General features: G+C 40.2%; 1 protein-coding gene across 1 annotated transcript in view; it reads left to right on the plus strand.

The window, feature by feature from the left end:
- GINS1 (GINS complex subunit 1) overlaps window positions 1–19,501 on the plus strand; it is a 29,830-nt gene that overhangs the window by 1,002 nt on the left and 9,327 nt on the right. Inside the window, exons 2-5 of the mRNA XM_047068604.1 lie at window positions 4,038–4,102; window positions 8,592–8,690; window positions 9,222–9,312; window positions 18,770–18,886. Coding sequence (XP_046924560.1) covers window positions 4,038–4,102; window positions 8,592–8,690; window positions 9,222–9,312; window positions 18,770–18,886 — 372 coding nt within the window. The remainder of the gene's footprint in view (window positions 1–4,037; window positions 4,103–8,591; window positions 8,691–9,221; window positions 9,313–18,769; window positions 18,887–19,501) is intronic.

Here is a 19,501-nt window from a genome sequence, read left to right on the forward strand (position 1 = left end):
TTCATGTATGGCTTTATTTCTTGTTCCTGTGTTTGATCAAGCGTTTCTCGGTTTCCTGATAACAATCTAGCATTTGTTGAGCACTCTGGCAGAAGCTAGTCCTGTAGAGCCAGACTGGGATTCTGACTCCATCATGTGACTGGGGCAGTTACTCATGCCGTCTGTGCTGCCAGTTTCCTCTACAAAAACGGGAAAGTTGGTAATAATAGTAGTCAACTCTTCCCGTAGTGAGGGCTCTGCAAGTTGGTATATGTCAAGTTCTCTGAACAATGCCTGACACACAGCAGTGAAGTCAATGTTTGCTATTTATTTTCTTTCTACCGCTGCTACTATAACAATCATTCATATTTTTGTTACTACCGACAACAGGGTGATAAGCACGTGGCCTACGTTAATCTTGTTCTCGTAAGAACTCTGAGATTTAAACCATTTTTTCCAGCCATATACACAGACGCTTAGGGGCATTTTTTTGCCCATAGCTAATAAGAAGTAAAGCTAGGATTTAAACCCTAACAGTCTGGCTCAAGACCTGCACTCTAAATTTTATACTTGACTGCTTCCCTTCTCATAGAGCAGCCGCTATTTGGAGCCAGGGCATGTTCTGCTGGGAGAGGGGCACAAAAAGGAGTAACAGAATGCAGTGTGATGACACCAGAGAGGAGCATAAGGAGCAATCAATGTTGGTGTGGTCTGGGGTAGAGGAGCAGGCATTTGAGCCACACATGGAAGGATGAGGGGACCACTCTGAGAAGGAAGATAGGCATGGCAGCCAAAGGATACAGCAGTGCAGAGACATGGTCACATAGGTAGGGGTGACTGACAGGGTGTGTGCAGAGGCTAGGAAGGTGGGTTCTAGGCCTAAGAGAGTTCAGTGGTCATGCACAAGGCATTTGGAAACTGGTAAAGGATTTTAGACAGGAGAGTGATAGGGCAGTTTTTTATGTTTTGAGGATAATGATGGCAGCACTATGGGGGAATGAGTTGGAGACAAGAAAGAACAGAGTCAATGAGATGGTTATGGGTGGTTATAATAGACCAGGTGAGAGCTGTGTATGATCCAGACTGTGTTTGGTTGCTGGGCCTGGAAATCAGTGTCTGAGTTTCAGAGACAAGGCAAACAGGACTTGTAACTGTTAGGATGGGGGTGGGTAATGAATGAGAGGGAGTCTCAGGGAAATTCTCTCTCAGGGACTGTATCAGATTTCAGGAGGAAGAGTGTTTGGGGAAAGGCGAGTTTTGTTTTGAACATTAAAGAGCACGTGGTTGGACAGTTGGGTCATTTTGCAGATGAGACTGAGCCAAGAGAAATTATAGATCAAGTTAAGGGATTTGTCTGAACTTGGAGCATATTGAATGCAGAGCCTCACCTTGAACACAGATTTCCTAGATTTCAGTTTGTTGTTCTTTCAGGACTGTTTAAACTCATTTAAAAAGTTAGGAGACAATGGTGGGAGGTTCAGCAGAGATGCTGGAATGCCGAGGGGTTCAGACTTTTAAATATGACTGCAGTTGGACAACCAGGCATTTTGAAGGTCATCTACCGTAAGAGGAAACAAACCCAAAGAGGCAGAGACTTGTCCAACAGGAGCTAGCCAACCAAACCCTTAGTCCAGCTCTGTTTCACTCAAATTTTAAGTTAAGTGTTGCTTGACCACTTTTGGAGGGCCCAGGGGTGGAACTTAGAAGTTGTAAGATCCTTCCTTTTTCTTATTTTTTTTATTTATTTTTGAGAGAGAGAGAGAGAGAGAGAGAGAGAGAGAGAGAGAGAGAGAAAGAAAGAAAGAAAGAAAGAAAGAAAGAAAGAAAGAAAGAAAAAGAAAGAAAGAAAGAAAGATAATATGAGCAGGGGAGGGGCAGTGAGAGAGGGAGACAGAAGCTCCAAAGCAGGCTCTGTGCTGACAGCAGAGAACCTGATTTGGGGCTCAAACTCACGAACTCTGAGATCATGACCTGAGCTGAAGTTGGATGCTTAACCGACTGAGCCACCCAGGCATCCCAGATCCCTCCTTTTTCTAGGTCTTAGTTTGGCAGAGCACCTTTTGCAGTTTTTGTTCCATGTGCACCTTCCACTGACAAACTCACCTGCTAGCCAGGTGACTCAGCAGCCTGGAAGCTGGTCAGTCTTTGATACAGCCAAGCAGGGACAGTCCAATCCACCTGAGTGATTTGCAGGCCATAGACCCATGACCCCACTCGACCCTTCAAGAATCATTCCTTCCAGGAAGATGATAGTCACTCAGTTTAGAGCAAGGACTCTTCCTTGTTCATTGTCTCTCAGTGTTAGGTACTGTGTTCAGCAAATTGAAATGATTGTCCACTTTCTATATGCAGAACGGGTAATAATTTAAGTGAGTTTTTAGGCAAATTATCTTGGACTTCCAGCCTGAGGTGGGAACACAAAATAGTGCAGTTTTCACTATAAGATTAAAAAATCTAAATCTGAAAGCATGTGTGTATTTTCACAAAATTATTTCACACTTGTCTTCTGTATACCTGCAGATCTATTGATTATACAGGAGTTTTCAGGTATTCCTGAAAATATTATTTGCTGATAAAAGGAATATTCTGTAAATATTTCTATATTATTTATATTAAATATTTTTATAAATAAAAAGTTATTTAGGGGCGCCTGGGTGGCTCAGTCGGTTAAGCATCCAACTTCAGCTCAGGTCACGATCTCACAGTTTGTGGGTTCGAGCCCCACGTCGGGCTCTGTGCTGACAGCTCAGAGCCTGCAGCCTGCTTCAGATTGTTTCCCTCTCTCTCTGCACTTCCCCCACTCATGCTCTGCCTCTCTCCTTCAAAAATAAACATCAAATAAAAAATTTTTTAAAAAGTTATTTACATACTTTTATCATACCTTATTGCTTTGTAAGACTGTTGTTTTTTTGTCATTAGTTTTATCAAAGTGTAATTTGTATACAACAAAGTACAAATTTAGCACATTTTTTACTTTTACTAGTATATATATCCATGTAACCAGTGCTACAGTCAAAATTTCTGTCATCCTCAGGGTTCCCTTTTCCCTTTTGTAGCTACCTACCACCTACTACCTGTAGCTTTTGTAGCAGCTTTAGTCAACCACTGGTTTTTTTGGTCTGGATTCCCTGTCATTCCTTTTGATGGCCAAATAACATTCCATTGAGTGAATATACCATATTTGGCATATCATCAAGTTAATGGATATTCGGGTGTTTCCATTTTGTAGCTGCCATAAATAATGCTGCTCTGGGGGCACCTGGGTGGCTCAGTCAGTTAAGCATCTGACTCTTAATTTTGACTCAGGTCATGATCTCACAGTTGTGAGATCAAGCTCTGTGTCAGGCTCCGTGCTGAGCGTGGAGACTGCTTAAGATTCTCTCTCTCCCTCTCCCTCTGCCCCTTCCCTGCTTGTGCATGTGCATGCTCTCTCCAAAAAAAAAAAAAAAAAAAAAAAAGAAGTGCTGTTCTGAACATTTATGTACAAGGTTTTGAATGAACATACGTTTTCAGTTCTCTTGAATACTTGTTGGATAATATGGTAATTATATGTTAAATGTTTTGAGGAGGGTGCCTGGGTGACTCAGTTAAGCATCTGACTTCTGCTCAGGTCATGATCTCACAGTTCATGAGTTCAAGCCCAGCATCAGGTGAGCTCAAGCCCTGCTTTGAATGAACATGAGCCCCTCACTGGGTGAGCCCCACGTCTCTCTGTGTCTTTGACCCTTGGAGGATTCTCTGTCTCTCTCCCTCTTTCTGTCCCTTGCTCTTGCACCCTGTCTCTCACAAAAAAATAAATAAATAACTTTTTGAGGAACAATCATATTGTTTTCCATAGGGCTCTACCACTTTACATTCCTATCTGCAGTGCTTGAGGGTTCCAATTTCTCCTCATCCTCACTGACATTTGTTAGAGCCAATCCTAGAGGTATGAAGGATTACTGCTTTTTGATAATATTTAGTATAAATCAAAGATAAACATAGGGTAGATGAAATATTGCTATAGACTTGGTAGAGGAATTAATGGATGTGTATTAACGCCATTTTATATGTTCTAGGAGGATGGACTCAGGCAAGTTCTGGAAGAGATGAAAGCTTTGTATGAACAAAACCAGTCTGATGTGTAAGTTTTGATGAGATTGATATTTTATTTTATTTTTTAATTAGGTTTTTGTTTTTTATTATTTTTTAATGGTTTCAGGAGTAGAATTTAGTGGTTCATCACTTGCATATAAAACCCAGTGGTCATCCCAACAAGTGCCCTCCTTAATGCCCTTCACCCATTTAGCCCATTCCCCACCCAGCACCCCTTCAGCAACCCTCAGTTTGTTCTCTGTATTTAAGAGTCTCTTATGGTTTGCCTCCCTCTCTCTTTTTATCTTAGTTTTCCTTCCCTTCCTGTATTTTCATCTGTTTTGTTTCTTAAATTCCACATTTGAGGGGCGCCTGGGTGGCGCAGTCGGTTAAGCGTCCGACTTCAGACAGGTCACGATCTCGCGGTCCGGGAGTTCGAGCCCCGCGTCAGACTCTGGGCTGATGGCTCAGAGCCTGGAGCCTGTTTCCGATTCTGTGTCTCCCTCTCTCTCTGACCCTCCCCCGTTCATGCTCTGTCTCTCTCTGTCCCAAAAATAAATAAACGTTGAAAAAAAAAATTAAAAAAAAAAAATTCCACATTTGAGTGAAATCATATGATTTTTATCTTTCTCTGACTGACTTTTTTCACTTAGCATAATACACTCCAGTTCCATCCACAATGTTGCAAGTGGCAAGACTTCATTCCTTTTGATTGCTGAGAAATATTCCATTGTGTATATATACACCATGTCTTCTTTATACATTCATCAGTCAGTAGACATTTGGGTTCTTTCCATAATTTGGCTATTGTAGATAGTGCTGCTATAAACCTTGTTGATGTTCCCTTTTAAATACAATTGTGCAATTGTGGGGTTGTAGGGTAGTTCTATTTTTAATTTTTTTAAGGAACCTCCCTGCTGTTATCCAGAATGGCTGTACCTGTTTGCATTCCCACCAGCAGTGCAAAAGTGTTCCTATTTCTCTGCATCCTCACCAGCATCTGTTGTTTCCTGATTGTTCATTTTAGCCATTCTGACAGGTGTGAGGTGGCACCTCATTGTGGTTTTGATTTTCATTTCCCTGATGATGAATGATGCTGAGCATCTTTTCAGGTGTCTGTTTGCCATCTGGATGTCTTCTTTGGAAAAGTGTCTATTTGTGTCTTCTGCCCATTTCTTCACTGGGTTATTTGTTTTTTGGGTGTTGAATTTGATATGTTCTTTATTTTTTTCTTTAATTAAAAAAAAATTTTTTTTATGTTTATTCATTTTGAGAGAGACAGAGTGAGCAAGGGAGGGGCAGAGAGAGGGAGAGAGAGAATCCCAAGCAGGCTCCTCACTGTCAGCTTGGAGCCCGATGCAGGGCTCGACTCACAAAACATAAGATCATGACCTGAGCTGAAACTGAGAGTCAGATGCTTCACTGACTGAGCCACCCAGGCGCCCCTAGTTTGATATGTTCTTTATACATTTTGGGTACTAACCGTTTATCTGATATGTCATTTGCAAATATCTTCTCCCATTCTGTCAGTTACCTTTTAGTTTTGTTAATTATTTACTTTGCTGTGCAGAAGATTTTCATCTTGATGAGGTCCCGATAGGTCATTTTTGCTTTTGTTTCCCTTGTCTCCAGAGACATGTCTAGTAAGAAGTTCCTGCTCCCAAGGTCAAAGAGATTGTTGCCTGTTTTTTCCTCTAGGATTTTGATGGTTTCCTATCTTACATTTAGATCTTTCATCATTTTGAGTTTATTGTTGTGTATGATGTAAGAAAGTGGTCCACTTCATTTGTGTGCATGTCACTGTCCAGTTTTCCCAACACCATTTGCTGAAGAGACTGTCTTTTTTCCACTGGATAGTCTTTCCTGCTTTGTTGAAGATTAGTTAGCCATACATTTGTGGGTCCATCTCTGGGTTCTCTATTCTATTCCATTGATCCGAGTGTCTGTTTTTGTGCCAGTGCCATGCTGTCTTGATGATTACACCTTTGTAATACAGCTTGACGTCCGGAATTGTGAAACGTCCAGCTTTGGTTTTCTTTTTCAACATTACTTTGGCTATTTGAAGTCTCTTCTGGTTCCATACAAATTTTAGGATTGTTTGTACTAGCTCTGTGAAGAATGCTGGTGTTGTTTTGATAGAGATTGCATTGAATATGCAAATTGCTTTGGGTAGTATTGACATTTTAACAATATTTGTTCTTCCAAACCATGAGCATGGAATGTTTTTCCATTTCTTTATGTCTTCTTCAGTTTCTTTCATAAGCTGTCTATAATTTTCAGTGTACAGATCTTTTACCTCTTTGGTTAGGTTTATTCCTAGGTATTTTATGGTTTTGGGGGCAATTGTAAATGAGATTGATTCCTTGATTTCTCTTTCTGCTGCTTCATTATTGGTGTATAGAAATGCAACTGATTTTCGTACGTTAATTTTATATCCTAAGACTTTGCTGAATTCGTGTATCAGTTCTAGCAGTTTTTTGGTGGAGTCTTTCAGGTTTTCCACGTACAGTATCATGTCATCTGTGAAGACTGAAAGTTTGACTTCTTCTTTGTGTTGTCTGATTGCTGAGGCTAGGCCTTCCAACACTTTGTTGAACAACAGTGGTGAGAGTGTACATCCCTGTCATGTTCCTGACCTTAGGAGGAAAGCTCTGTTTTTCCCCGTTGAGAATGATGTTAGCTGTGGGTCTTTTGTATATGGCCGTTATGAACTTGAGGCATGATCCCTTTGTCCCTACAGAGGGTTTTGTGAGGGTTTTCTATCAAGGAACGATGCTGTATTTTGTGAAATGCTTTTTCTGTACCTATTGAGAGAATCATGTGGTTCTTATCCTTTCTTTTATTAATGTACTGTACCATGTTGATTATTTTGGGGATCTTGAACCAGTCCTGCACCCCAGGAATAAACCCCACTTGATTGTGGTGAATAATTATTTTAATGTATTGTTGGATTCAGTTTGCTAGTATCTTGTTGAGAATTTTTGCATCCATGTTCATCAGGGAAATTGGTCAGTAGTTCTCCTTTTTAATGGAGTCTTTGTCTGGTTTTGGAATCAGTGTAATGCTGGCTTCATAGAATGAATTTGGAAGTTTTCCTTCCATTTCTATTTTTTGGAACAGTTTCAAGAGAATAGGTGTTAACTCTTCATTAAATGTTTGGTAGAATTCCCCTGGAAAGCCATCCGGCCCTGGACTCTTGTTTGTTGGATTCAGTTTCTTTACTGGGTATGGGTCTGTTCAAATTTTCTATTTCTTCCTGTTTTCAGTTTTGGTAGTTTATATGTTTCTAGGAATTTACCCGTTTTTTCCAGATTGCCCAATTCGTTGGCATATAATTGTTCATAATATTCTCTTATTAATGATTGTATTTCTGCAGTGTTGGTTGTCATCTCTCTTCTTTCATTCATGATTTACTTGAATCCTTTTTCTTTTTAATAAATCTAGCTATGGGTTTATCAATTTTGTTAATTCTTTCAAAGAACCAGCTGCTGGTTTCATTGATCTGTTCTACTGGCTTTTTTATTTTGATATCATTGATTTCTGCTCTAATCTTTATTATTTCTCTTCTGCTAGTTTTGGGTTTTATTTGTTGTTCTTTTTCCATCTCCTTTAGGTGTGAGGTTAGGTTGTGTATGAGGCATTTTTTTCCTTCTTTAGGAAGGTCTGGATTGCTACATACTTCCCTCTTAGTTTATTATATACTTCCCTCTTGTTTTGTTTTTATTTTTGTTTTTTTTCCTATTTTTTTACGGTAAAATACAAATAACATAAATTTGTCATCTTAATCATTTTAGTGCATAGTTCCGTAGTATTAAATATGTGCATAATGTTACACAGCTATCTGCACCATCCATCCTCATAACCCTTCATCCTGTAATACTGAAACTCTGTGCCCATTAATTAATCTGGTTTTTAAATGTGATACTTGGCTAATATCTAAGGAGATGTACATTTTATAGGGTAAAACCAAAGTTTTTCCCTCTCTGTGTGAAGAACACTGCAGTATAGGACATGCATGTAGTTGAAGATCAATAAATATTTGTGGGATGAGTGAAGAAGGACCATTTTGACTCCGTTTTAGCTCACTTTATTCCAAGGATTTGGAAGAGTAGTTCCTTTTAAAATAAAAACATGATAAAAGACCATAATCTTAAACCATGATGTTAGGTTTGTCTCTTATACTAGCATGATAAAGGAATTCCAAAAGGTGAGTTAACACTATGTCTTTTGAAAACAATTGAGATTAATCAGTATGCAAAAATGCAAAATACCAAATGGTTAAATGAAATGCTGATAGCGTGATCTTAAGTAAATTAGTTAGCTTTTGGCTTTTTTATCTTTTAACATAATAAAAGCTCTGATGTGGTGGCAGGTACTATTTGGTTACATTAACTGCTGATTATGTAAATGGGCAAAAACAAACATGGAAGTCCTTTGTCAGTTGGCTTTGAAAATTTTACTTAGCTAAAATATACATATTCATTCTTTTCTTCTTCTTTTTCTTTTTTAATGTTCTTTTCTTTAAATGTTCTTCCCAGGAATGAAGTGAAATCAGGTGGACAAAGTGATTTGATACCAACCATCAAATTCCGACACTGTTCCTTGTTAAGAAATCGACGCTGTACTGTAGCATACCTGTAAGCTTCTCAGTTTTTGCTTGGAGTGGCAGGAAACAATGGAGGATTTTGCACGTGGTTTCCTAATTAACCATTTTGAATGGATAACGGAAATTCTTACATTTGTTTTTCCTGGGCAAGCATTCTAAATACTTATCTTTTTTCCATTATTATTTTTTTAATCATGAAAAATGCAGTTTTCATAAAACTAGAATATTATGAAAAATATTATGAACCTCCCCCACCTCCAGGGAGCCATCATCTAAGTTTAACAATTTTTAACATTTTGCCATATTTGCTTCATCTTGTTTTATTTGTCTGTGCTAAATTAATCTAGAACATCATGGCCTTTTACTACTGAATATTTTAGTATGCATCTCTAAGAAATAAGGTCCTTTTTGGATCTTTTTTCACATGACCACTGTACTGTTCTCAAACATTGAGAAATGAAGAAGCCTTCACCACACCTGTCCTGTCCATATTTGTGTATCCCTGTTGTCCCAAAGGTGTCTTCTTATAGTTATGTGGTCTCATACCTTCTTCTTGTCCTAGGTATGATCGACTGCTTCGGATCAGAGCACTCAGGTGGGAGTATGGCAGCGTCTTGCCAAATGCTTTACGGTTTCACATGTCTGCTGAAGAAGTAAGTTAGCACTGTTGTTCACGTTTCTGATCTGGAAAATGCTGGTTCTGGCATTGTCCTGTGAAAGTATTTACAGTATTTCTCTTTGTGTTTAACATCTGTTTTCAGCAATTTTTGGCTTGTATTTATTTGGTATATACTGTGATAAGAATTTAGGAGTAATTCTAAATGCTATGTGGAAACCTCTGTTATTGACAAAGTAAAGGGTCCCATTATATTACTTATTAGTGATGCATCAGTAGGATTAAAAACTGGCATTATTATTTAGATGAGTGTGTATGTGTGCATGTGCGCATGCCCTTTCCTAGTCAACATGAGTACTCTTCATTTGTCCAGTCACTAAGGCACAAAACTAGCCCAGTATTTAAGGACACAGGACTAGAGTCAAGTAAACCTAGGTTCAGACATTGTCCTTGTCACTATCTAATCTTGGGCAAGTTACTTGAGTTCTCTCTATGCCTGAATTCCCTCATTTACAAAATGAGGATGGTAGTACTTACCTGTAGCAGGTTTGCAGTAGCTTCTGACACTAACTATGTAGAGTTAGACTGAACTTGACAGGCTAAGACTGCCCTCTGCAGACACCTGCCACAGGTTTTGGGTGTTCCCAGGGCCACCCTCCCTTGTGACTAAATGGCTATAAATTCAGGGGTTCCTGCTATCTTCTTTGGTTTGAGACTTTGAATCTCTTAATGTCAGTCTAACTTCCAGAGAGGAGAGGGGAGTTAGAGATGGCGCTCAGTCACATGGATAGTGATTCAAGCAATGGTGCGTGTGTGATGAAACCCCAGTAAAAATTCTGGACACCAAAGCTTGTGTGAGCCTCCCTGGTCGATAGTGCTTTGTGTGTACTGTTACACATCATTGTGCCAAGAGTATGATGTGTCATGATTCTATAGGGAGAGGACCCTAGAGCTTCATGTTTGCTTACTGTCAGGGAATAAGAATGTCCTGTTCTTTTCAAGGTCCTAGCCAGACTAAGAGTCGAATTTAACACAGGAGAAAAATCAAATTTAACTTCATACATACTGGGAATCCACACAGACATGGAAATTCCAAAGATAGTGAGGCAAAATGAGGTATACATGTTTTGTTTTTGTTTTTTCTTAAAGTAAGGTCTATACCCAGCGTGGGTCTTGAACTCAAGACTCAGATCAACAGACACATGCTCTACTGGCTGAGCCAACCAGGCACCCTAAGAGTTAGGGGTTTAGGACTTCAAAGGGAAAGAATGTAAGTAATCCTTAGGAAGAATGAAAAAGAGCAGATATTTGGTAAACAGATCTTTGTTGGGCCCACAGAAACAATGAAACAAAGAGAGGACTTGCATCAAACTGTCCTTGCTAGGTTCTTCCTTGTCTACCATACCTTGTTCATAGCATAATATAGTTGTCTATGGTGGTAGCTCTCTTCCTAGAGCAGGTCCTCTATCTAAATATTTTTAAGGCAGTTGTAGGGGAGGTAAAGAGCTTTTCCTGAATATACTGGTTTATTTATTTATTTTTTTGAAAAAAAATTTTAATGTTTATTTTTGAGAGAGAGACGTAGCATGAACAGGGGAGGAGCAAAGAGAAAGGGAAACCAAACCTGAAACAGGCTCCAGGCTCTGAGCTGTCAGTACAGAGCTCGACACCGGGCTTAAACTCACGAACTGTGAGATCATGACCTGAGCTGAAGTCTGGACGCTTAACCTACTGAGCCACCCAGGCACCCCTGAATCTACTTTTTAACTCAAAATAGTCTTCATGCCAAAGTGGCCCATTTTGGGGTGACCTGCCCTTGGCCCCTCTAGTACCCTCCCAGACCTCACTCTGTGTGTCTTCCTTTGGCTGGTTCTGATAATTATCCCTCTCGCTATGGTAAAATTGTGATTGTAAGTGTAGTGCTTTCTAGAGCTTTGTGAGTCATTCAGGTGCATTATTGAACCTGAGGTTGCACGCATGTGTACACACATACATACACACACACTTTCTAATGAGGGTTATGAAGGTGTTTTTCTGTGTAGTTTCTTAAGAGCTATGTTGTTTTACCTTTCACAAGGACATCTGCAGTAGTGGCATTGGTTTTTGTATATAATGTTAAAAGTCAGCTTGCATTTTGGATATGGATATTGAGATGATTCAGCACCATTTAATTGGAAAGGAGGATCTCCTTTCCCCATTGCTCTGTGCATGGTACCACTTTTTTTCATGAATTGAGTATCAGTATATCTGGGGATTTAGGATAGGAGACTTTCCCTTGTGTTCTTTTAATTTATTTGTCCTTATGCCAGTTCTGTATTGTACCTTTATAAGTCTTCAGCAAGCATACCCATCTTGTTCTTCTTTTTCAATTGTCTCAACTGTTTTGGGCCCTTTGAATTTCCATGTAAATTTTAGACTCAATTTGTCAGGTTCTATTTTTTTTTTTAAATGAGATTTTTTTTTTTATATGAAATTTATTGACAAATTGGTTTCCATACAACACCCAGTGCTCATCCCCTCCTCAATACCCATCACCCACCCTCCCCTCCCTCCCACCCCCCATCAACCCTCAGTTTGTTCTCAGTTTTTTACAGTCTCTTATGCTTTGGCGCTCTCCCTCTCTAATGTTTTTTTCTCCTTCCCCTCCCCCATGGACTTCTGTTAAGTTTGTCAGGATCCACATAAGAGTGAAACCATATGGTATCTGTCTTTCTCTGTATGGCTTATTTCACTTAGCATCACACTCTCCAGTTCCATCCACGTTGCTACAAAAGGCCATATTTCATTTTTTCTCATTGCCACGTAGTATTCCATTGTGTATATATACCACAATTTCTTTATCCATTCATCAGTTGATGGACATTTAGGCTCTTTCCATAATTTGGCTATTGTTGAGAGTGCTGCTATGAACATTGGGGTACAAGTGCCCCTATGCATCAGTACTCCTGTATCCCTTGGGTAAATTCCTAGCAGTGCTATTGCTGGGTCATAGGGTAGGTCTATTTTTAATTTTCTGAGGAACCTCCACACTGCTTTCCAGAGCGGCTGCACCAATTTGCATTCCCACCAACAGGGCAAGAGGGTTCCCGTTTCTCAACATCCTCTCCAGCATCTATAGTCTCCTGATTTGTTCATTTTGGCCACTCTGACTGGCGTGAGGTGATATCTGAGTGTGGTTTTGATTTGTATTTTCCTGATGAGGAGCGACGCTGAACATCTTTTCATGTGTCTGTTGGCCATCTGGATGTCTTCTTTAGAGAAGTGTCTATTCATGTTTTCTGCCCATTTCTTCACTGGGTTATTTGTTTTTCGGGTGTGGAGTTTGGTGAGCTCTTTATAGATTTTAGATACTAGCCCTTTGTCCGATAGGTCATTTGCAAATATCTTTTCCCATTCCGTTGGTTGCCTTTTAGTTTTGTTGGTTGTTTCCTTTGCTGTGCAGAAGCTTTTTATCTTCATAAGGTCCCAGTAATTCACTTTTGCTTTTAATTCCCTTGCCTTTGGGGATGTGTCGAGTAAGAGATTGCTACGGCTGAGGTCAGAGAGGTCTTTTCCTGCTTTCTCCTCTAAGGTTTTGATGGTTTCCTGGCTCACATTTAGGTCCTTTATCCATTTTGAGTTTATTTTTGTAAATGGTGTGAGAAAGTGGTCTAGTTTCAACCTTCTGCATGTTGCTGTCCAGTTCTCCCAGCACCATTTGTTAAAGAGGCTGTCTTTTTTCCATTGGATGTTCTTTCCTGCTTTGTCAAAGATGAGTTGGCCATACGTTTGTGGGTCTAGTTCTGGGGTTTCTATTCTATTCCATTGGTCTGTGTGTCTGTTTTTGTGCCAATACCATGCTGTCTTGATGATGACAGCTTTGTAGTAGAGGCTAAAGTCTGGGATTGTGATGCCTCCTGCTTTGGTCTTCTTCTTCAAAATTCCTTTGGCTATTCGGGGCCTTTTGTGGTTCCATATGAATTTTAGAATTGCTTGTTCTAGTTTCGAGAAGAATGCTGGTGCAATTTTGATTGGGATTGCATTGAATGTGTAGATAGCTTTGGGTAGTATTGACATTTTGACAATATTTATTTTTCCAATCCATGAGCAGGGAATGTCTTTCCATTTCTTTAAATCTTCTTCAATTACCTTCATAAGCTTTCTATAGTTTTCAGTATACAGATCCTTTACATCTTTGGTTAGATTTATTCCTAGGTATTTTATGCTTCTTGGTGCAATTGTGAATGGGATCAGTTTCTTTATTTGTCTTTCTGTTGCTTCATTGTTAGTGTATAAGAATGCAACTGATTTCTGTACATTGATTTTGTATCCTGCAACTTTGCTGAATTCATGTATCAGTTCTAGCAGACTTTTGGTGGAGTCTATCGGATTTTCCATGTATAATATCATGTCATCTGCAAAAAGCGAAAGCTTGACTTCATCTTTGCCAATTTGGATGCCTTTGATTTCCTTTTGTTGTCTGATTGCTGATGCTAGCACTTCCAGCACTATGTTAAACAACAACGGTGAGAGTGGGCATCCCTGTCGTGTTCCTGATCTCAGGGAAAAAGCTCTCAGTTTTTCCCCGTTGAGGATGATGTTAGCTGTGGGCTTTTCATAAATGCCTTTTATGATCTTTAAGTATGTTCCTTCTATCCCGACTTTCTCAAGGGTTTTTATTAAGAAAGGGTGCTGGATTTTGTCAAAGGCCTTTTCTGCATCGATTGACAGGATCATATGGTTCTTCTCTTTTTTTTTGTTAATGTGATGTATCACGTTGATTGATTTGCGAATGTTGAACCAGCCCTGCATCCCAGGAATGAATCCCACTTGATCATGGTGAATAATTCTTTTTATATGCTGTTGAATTCGATTTGCTAGTATCTTATTGAGAATTTTTGCATCCATATTCATCAGGGATATTGGCCTGTAGTTCTCTTTTTTTACTGGGTCTCTGTCTGGTTTAGGAATCAAAGTAATACTGGCTTCATAGAACGAGTCTGGAAGTTTTCCTTCCCTTTCTATTTCTTGGAATAGCTTGAGAAGGATAGGTATTATCTCTGCTTTAAACGTCTGGTAGAACTCCCCTGGGAAGCCATCTGGTCCTGGACTCTTATTTGTTGGGAGATTTTTGATAACCGATTCAATTTCTTCGCTGGTTATGGGTCTGTTCAAGCTTTCTATTTCCTCCTGATTGAGTTTTGGAAGAGTGTGGGTGTTCAGGAATTTGTCCATTTCTTCCAGGTTGTCCAATTTGTTGGCATATAATTTTTCATAGTATTCCCTGATAATTGTTTGTATCTCTGAGGGATTGGTTGTAATAATTCCATTTTCATTCATGATTTTATCTATTTGGGTCATCTCCCTTTTCTTTTTGAGAAGCCTGGCTAGCGGTTTGTCAATTTTGTTTATTTTTTCAAAAAACCAACTCTTGGTTTCGTTGATCTGCTCTACAGTTTTTTTAGATTCTATATTGTTTATTTCTGCTCTGATCTTTATTATTTCTCTTCTTCTGCTGGGTTTAGGCTGCCTTTGCTGTTCTGCTTCTATTTCCTTTAGGTGTGCTGTTAGATTTTGTATTTGGGATTTTTCTTGTTTCTTGAGATAGGCCTGGATTGCAATGTATTTTCCTCTCAGGACTGCCTTCGCTGCGTCCCAAAGCGTTTGGATTGTTGTATTTTCATTTTCGTTTGTTTCCATATATTTTTTGATTTCTTCTCTAATTGCCTGGTTGACCCATTCGTTCGTTAGTAGGGTGTTCTTTAACCTCCATGCTTTTGGAGGTTTTCCAGACTTTTTCCTGTGGTTGATTTCAAGCTTCATAGCATTGTGGTCTGAAAGTATGCATGGTATGATTTCAATTCTTGTAAACTTATGAAGGGCTGTTTTGTGACCCAGTATATGATCTATCTTGGAGAATGTTCCATGTGCACTCGAGAAGAAAGTATATTCTGTTGCTTTGGGATGCAGAGTTCTAAATATATCTGTCAAGTCCATCTGATCCAGTGTCTCATTCAGGGCCCTTGTTTCTTTATTGACCGTGTGTCTAGATGATCTATCCATTTCTGTAAGTGGGGTGTTAAAGTCCCCAGCAATTACCACATTGTTATCAATAAGGTTGCTTCTGTTTATGAGTAATTGTTTTATATATTTGGGGGCTCCGGTATTCGGCGCATAGACATTTATAATTGTTAGCTCTTCCTGATGGATAGACCCTGTAACTATTATATAATGTCCTTCTTCATCTCTTGTTACAGCCTTTAATTTAAAGTCTAGTTTGTCTGATATAAGTATGGCTACTCCAGCTTTCTTCTGGCTTCCAGTAGCATGATAAATAGTTCTCCATCCCCTCACTCTGAATCTAAAGGTGTCCTCAGGTCTAAAATGAGTCTCTTGTAGACAGCAAATAGATGGGTCTTGTTTTTTTATCCATTCTGATACCCTATGTCTTTTGGTTGGCGCATTTAATCCATTTACATTCAGTGTTATTATAGAAAGATACGGGTTTAGAATCATTGTGATGTCTGTATGTTTTATGCTTGTAGTGATGTCTCTGGTACTTTGTCTCACAGGGTCCCCCTTAGGATCTCTTGTAGGGCTGGTTTAGTGGTGACAAATTCCTTCAGTTTTTGTTTGTTTGGGAAGATCTTTATCTCTCCTTCTAGTCTAAAATTTTTTTTTTTCAACGTTTATTTATTTTTGGGACAGAGAGAGACAGAGCATGAACGGGGGAGGAGCAGAGAGAGAGGGAGACACAGAATCGGAAACAGGCTCCAGGCTCTGAGCCATCAGCCCAGAGCCCAACGCGGGGCTCGAACTCACGGACCGCGAGATCGTGACCTGGCTGAAGTCGGACGCTTAACCGACTGCGCCACCCAGGCGCCCCATCTCCTTCTATTCTAAATGACAGACTTGCTGGATAAAGGATTCTCGGCTGCATATTTTTACTGTCTAGCACCCTGAAAATCTCGTGCCAATTCTTTCTGGCCTGCCAAGTTTCAAAAGAGAGATCAGTCACGAGTCTTATAGGTCTCCCTTTATATGTGAGGGCACGTTTACCCCTTGCTGCTTTCAGAATTTTCTCTTTATCCTTGTATTTTGCCAGTTTCACTATGATATGTCGTGCAGAAGATCGATTCAAGTTACGTCTGAAGGGAGTTCTCTGTGCCTCTTGGATTTCAATGCCTTTTTCCTTCCCCAGTTCAGGGAAGTTCTCAGCTATTATTTCTTCAAGTACCCCTTCAGCACCTTTCCCTCTCTCTTCCTCCTCTGGGATACCAATTATGCGTATATTATTTCTTTTTAGTGTATCACTTAGTTCTCTAATTTTCCCCTCATACTCCTGGATTTTTTTATCTCTCTTTTTCTCAGCTTCCTCTTTTTCCATAACTTTATCTTCTAGTTCACCTATTCTCTCCTCTGCCTCTTCTATCCGAGTCGTGGTGGTTTGCATTTTGTTTTGCATTTCATTTAAAGCGTTTTTCAGCTCCTCGTGACTGTTCCTTAGTCCCTTGATCTCTGTAGCAAGAGATTCTCTGCTGTCCTGTATGCTGTTTTCCAGCCCAGCGATTAATTTTATGACTATTATTCTAAATTCACTTTCTGTTATATTATTTAAATCCTTTTTGATCAGCTCATTAGCTGTTGTTATTTCCTGGAGATTCTTCTGAGGGGAATTCTTCCGCTTGGTCATTTTGGATAGTCCCTGGTGTGGTGAGGGCCTGCAGGGCACTTCCCCTGTGCTGTGGTGTATAACTGGAGTTGGTGGGTGGGGCCGCAGTCCGACCTGATGTCTGCCCCCAGCCCACCGCTGGGGCCACAGTCAGACTGGTGTGTGCCTTCTCTTCCCCTCTCCTAGGGGCGGGATTCACTGTGGGGTGGCGTGGCCTGTCTGGGTTACTTGCACACTGCCAGGCTTGTGGTGCTGGGGATCTGGCGTATTAGCTGGGGTGGGTAGGCAAGGTGCACGGCGGCAGGGGGGGCAGGCTTAGCTCGCTTCTCCTTAGGTGATCCACTTCAGGAGGGGCCCTGTGGCAGCCGGAGGGAGTCAGATCCGCTGCCGGAGGTTTGGCTCCGCAGAAGCACAGAGTTGGGTGTTTGCGCGGAGCGAGCAATTTCCCTGGCCGGAACCGGTTCCCTTTGGGATTTGGGCTGGGGGATGGGCGGGGGAGATGGCGCTGGCGAGCGCCTTTGTTCCCCGCCAAACTGAGCTCTGTCGTCCGGGGGCTCCGCAGCTCACCCTCCCTTTGTCCTCCAGCCTTCCCGCTTTCCGGGCAGAGCTGTTAACTTATGACCTCCCAGACGCTAAGTCGCGCTTGCTGTCGGAACACAGTCCGTCAGGCCCCTCCGCTTTTGCAAGCCGGACTCGGGGGCTCTGCTTGGCTGGCGAGCCGCCCCTCCGCCCGGCTCCCTCCCGCCAGTCCGTGGAGCGCGCACCGCCTCGCCGCCCTTCCTACCCTCTTCCGTGGGCCTCTCGTCTGCACTTGGGTCTGGTGACTCTGTTCTGCTAATCCTCTGGCGGTTTTCTGGGTTATTTAGGCAGGTGTAGGTGGAATCTAAGTGATCAGCAGGACGCGCGGTGAGCCCAGCGTCCTCCTACGCCGCCATCTTCCCAGAATCCCCCTTAAATGAGATTTTGATTGAGATTGAATTGAATACATAGATGAGTTGATATTATAATACTGAATTGTGAATGTGGTAATCCCTCCATATATTTAGGTCTGTAATATGTTTCAACAATGAAAAAAATTAACAGATTTACTAAGGCAAAATTTACATGCATAAAATTTACTCTTTTAAAGTATACAATTCAGTGTTTTTTGGTATATTCAGAGTTGTGCATCTACTACCAACACCTTATTCCAAGACATTTTCATCACCCCCAAAAGAAACTGTGTATCCATTATCAGTTATTTCATGTTTTCTCCTCTCTTCCCAGCCCCTGGAGATTACTAATCTACTTTCTCTCTTTATAGATTTGCCTACTATGGGTTTTTCATATAGGTGGAATTATGTAATATGTGGCCTTTTGTGCCTTTCAGTTAGCATGTTTTTAAGATTATCTATGTTACTGACATTATCAGAACTCTATTCTGATGTGTGGCTAAATAATAATCCATTGTACAGATATACATACCTTATCCACTCATCAGTGATAAATACTTGGGTGTTTTTGTCAGCAGGGTTTTATGGTTTTCAGAAAAACCATCAATACAATTTGGAGAGATCATAATTCTGAAATGGTATATTTTTCATGGTTCTGCTTCTGGTCTGTGTTTAAGTATGCTGGCATATAAATTCTGTGAGAATGGAGATTTTTGTTCACTTGGTAAATGATCCATCCTAAATACCCAGAACAGGGCCTGGTTCACAGCAAGCAATACTTGTAGTTTAAATGAATGAATGGTCAGTAATGATCCATGTGGGGAAATGTGCTATTTATAAAAGGATGAGTATACAGTTTTTGCAAGTTTCTTTCTTCTAATTTTGTCAAATGATCATCTCTGTGTTTGCAGATGGAGTGGTTTAATCATTATAAAAAGTCCCTTGCTACTTATATGAGGTCACTGGGAGGAGATGGAGGTTTGGACATCACACAAGATATGAAACCTCCGAAAAGCCTATATATAGAAGTAAGAATACCTTTTAAAATGGGTTTTTCTTTAATGAATAAATTGTGCTGACTTTTATCTAAAATGAGGGGTATGTATGAATGTTTATTAACTTAACTTGAAACAGAAAGGAAACATACATCCAAACCAAAAATGTTACCTGTAGGGGGATGGCGGGAATAGGATAGAATAGTGGAAATTGTCTTTTCTTTTCTTTTCTTTTTTTGAAAATTTTCTGAACATACCTGTTTTCACAGTGTTAACTTTGGAAACATGTATATATTTTACATATTAAAAAATGAAAGTAGAAAACCAACCTACAGATTTTGAAAGCAGAACAAAACAAATGAACCTGTGTTTCAAGTTGGTAGATTAGTCAAAGAGGAATTGTTTTAGTTTTTTTTTTTTTTAAGCTTATTTATTTATTTTGAGAGAGAGTCTTAAGCAGGCTCCATGTTGCCAGCACAGAACCCGATGCAGGGCTCTATCTCATAAACCATGAGATCATGACCTGAGCCAGAATCAAGAGTCAAACGCTTAACCAATTGACTCAGTCACCTAGGCACCCACGCCCCCAATGGATGTGTTCTGAGGATGAAAAGAATTACAGGGGTGCCTGGGTGGCTCAGTCAGTTA

Source organism: Lynx rufus, unplaced genomic scaffold, assembly GCF_022079265.1.
Source record: "Lynx rufus isolate CCGP_SWC_20201006 ecotype Redwood Valley unplaced genomic scaffold, mLynRuf1.p SCAF_8, whole genome shotgun sequence".
Classification (NCBI taxonomy): Eukaryota; Metazoa; Chordata; class Mammalia; order Carnivora; family Felidae; genus Lynx; species Lynx rufus.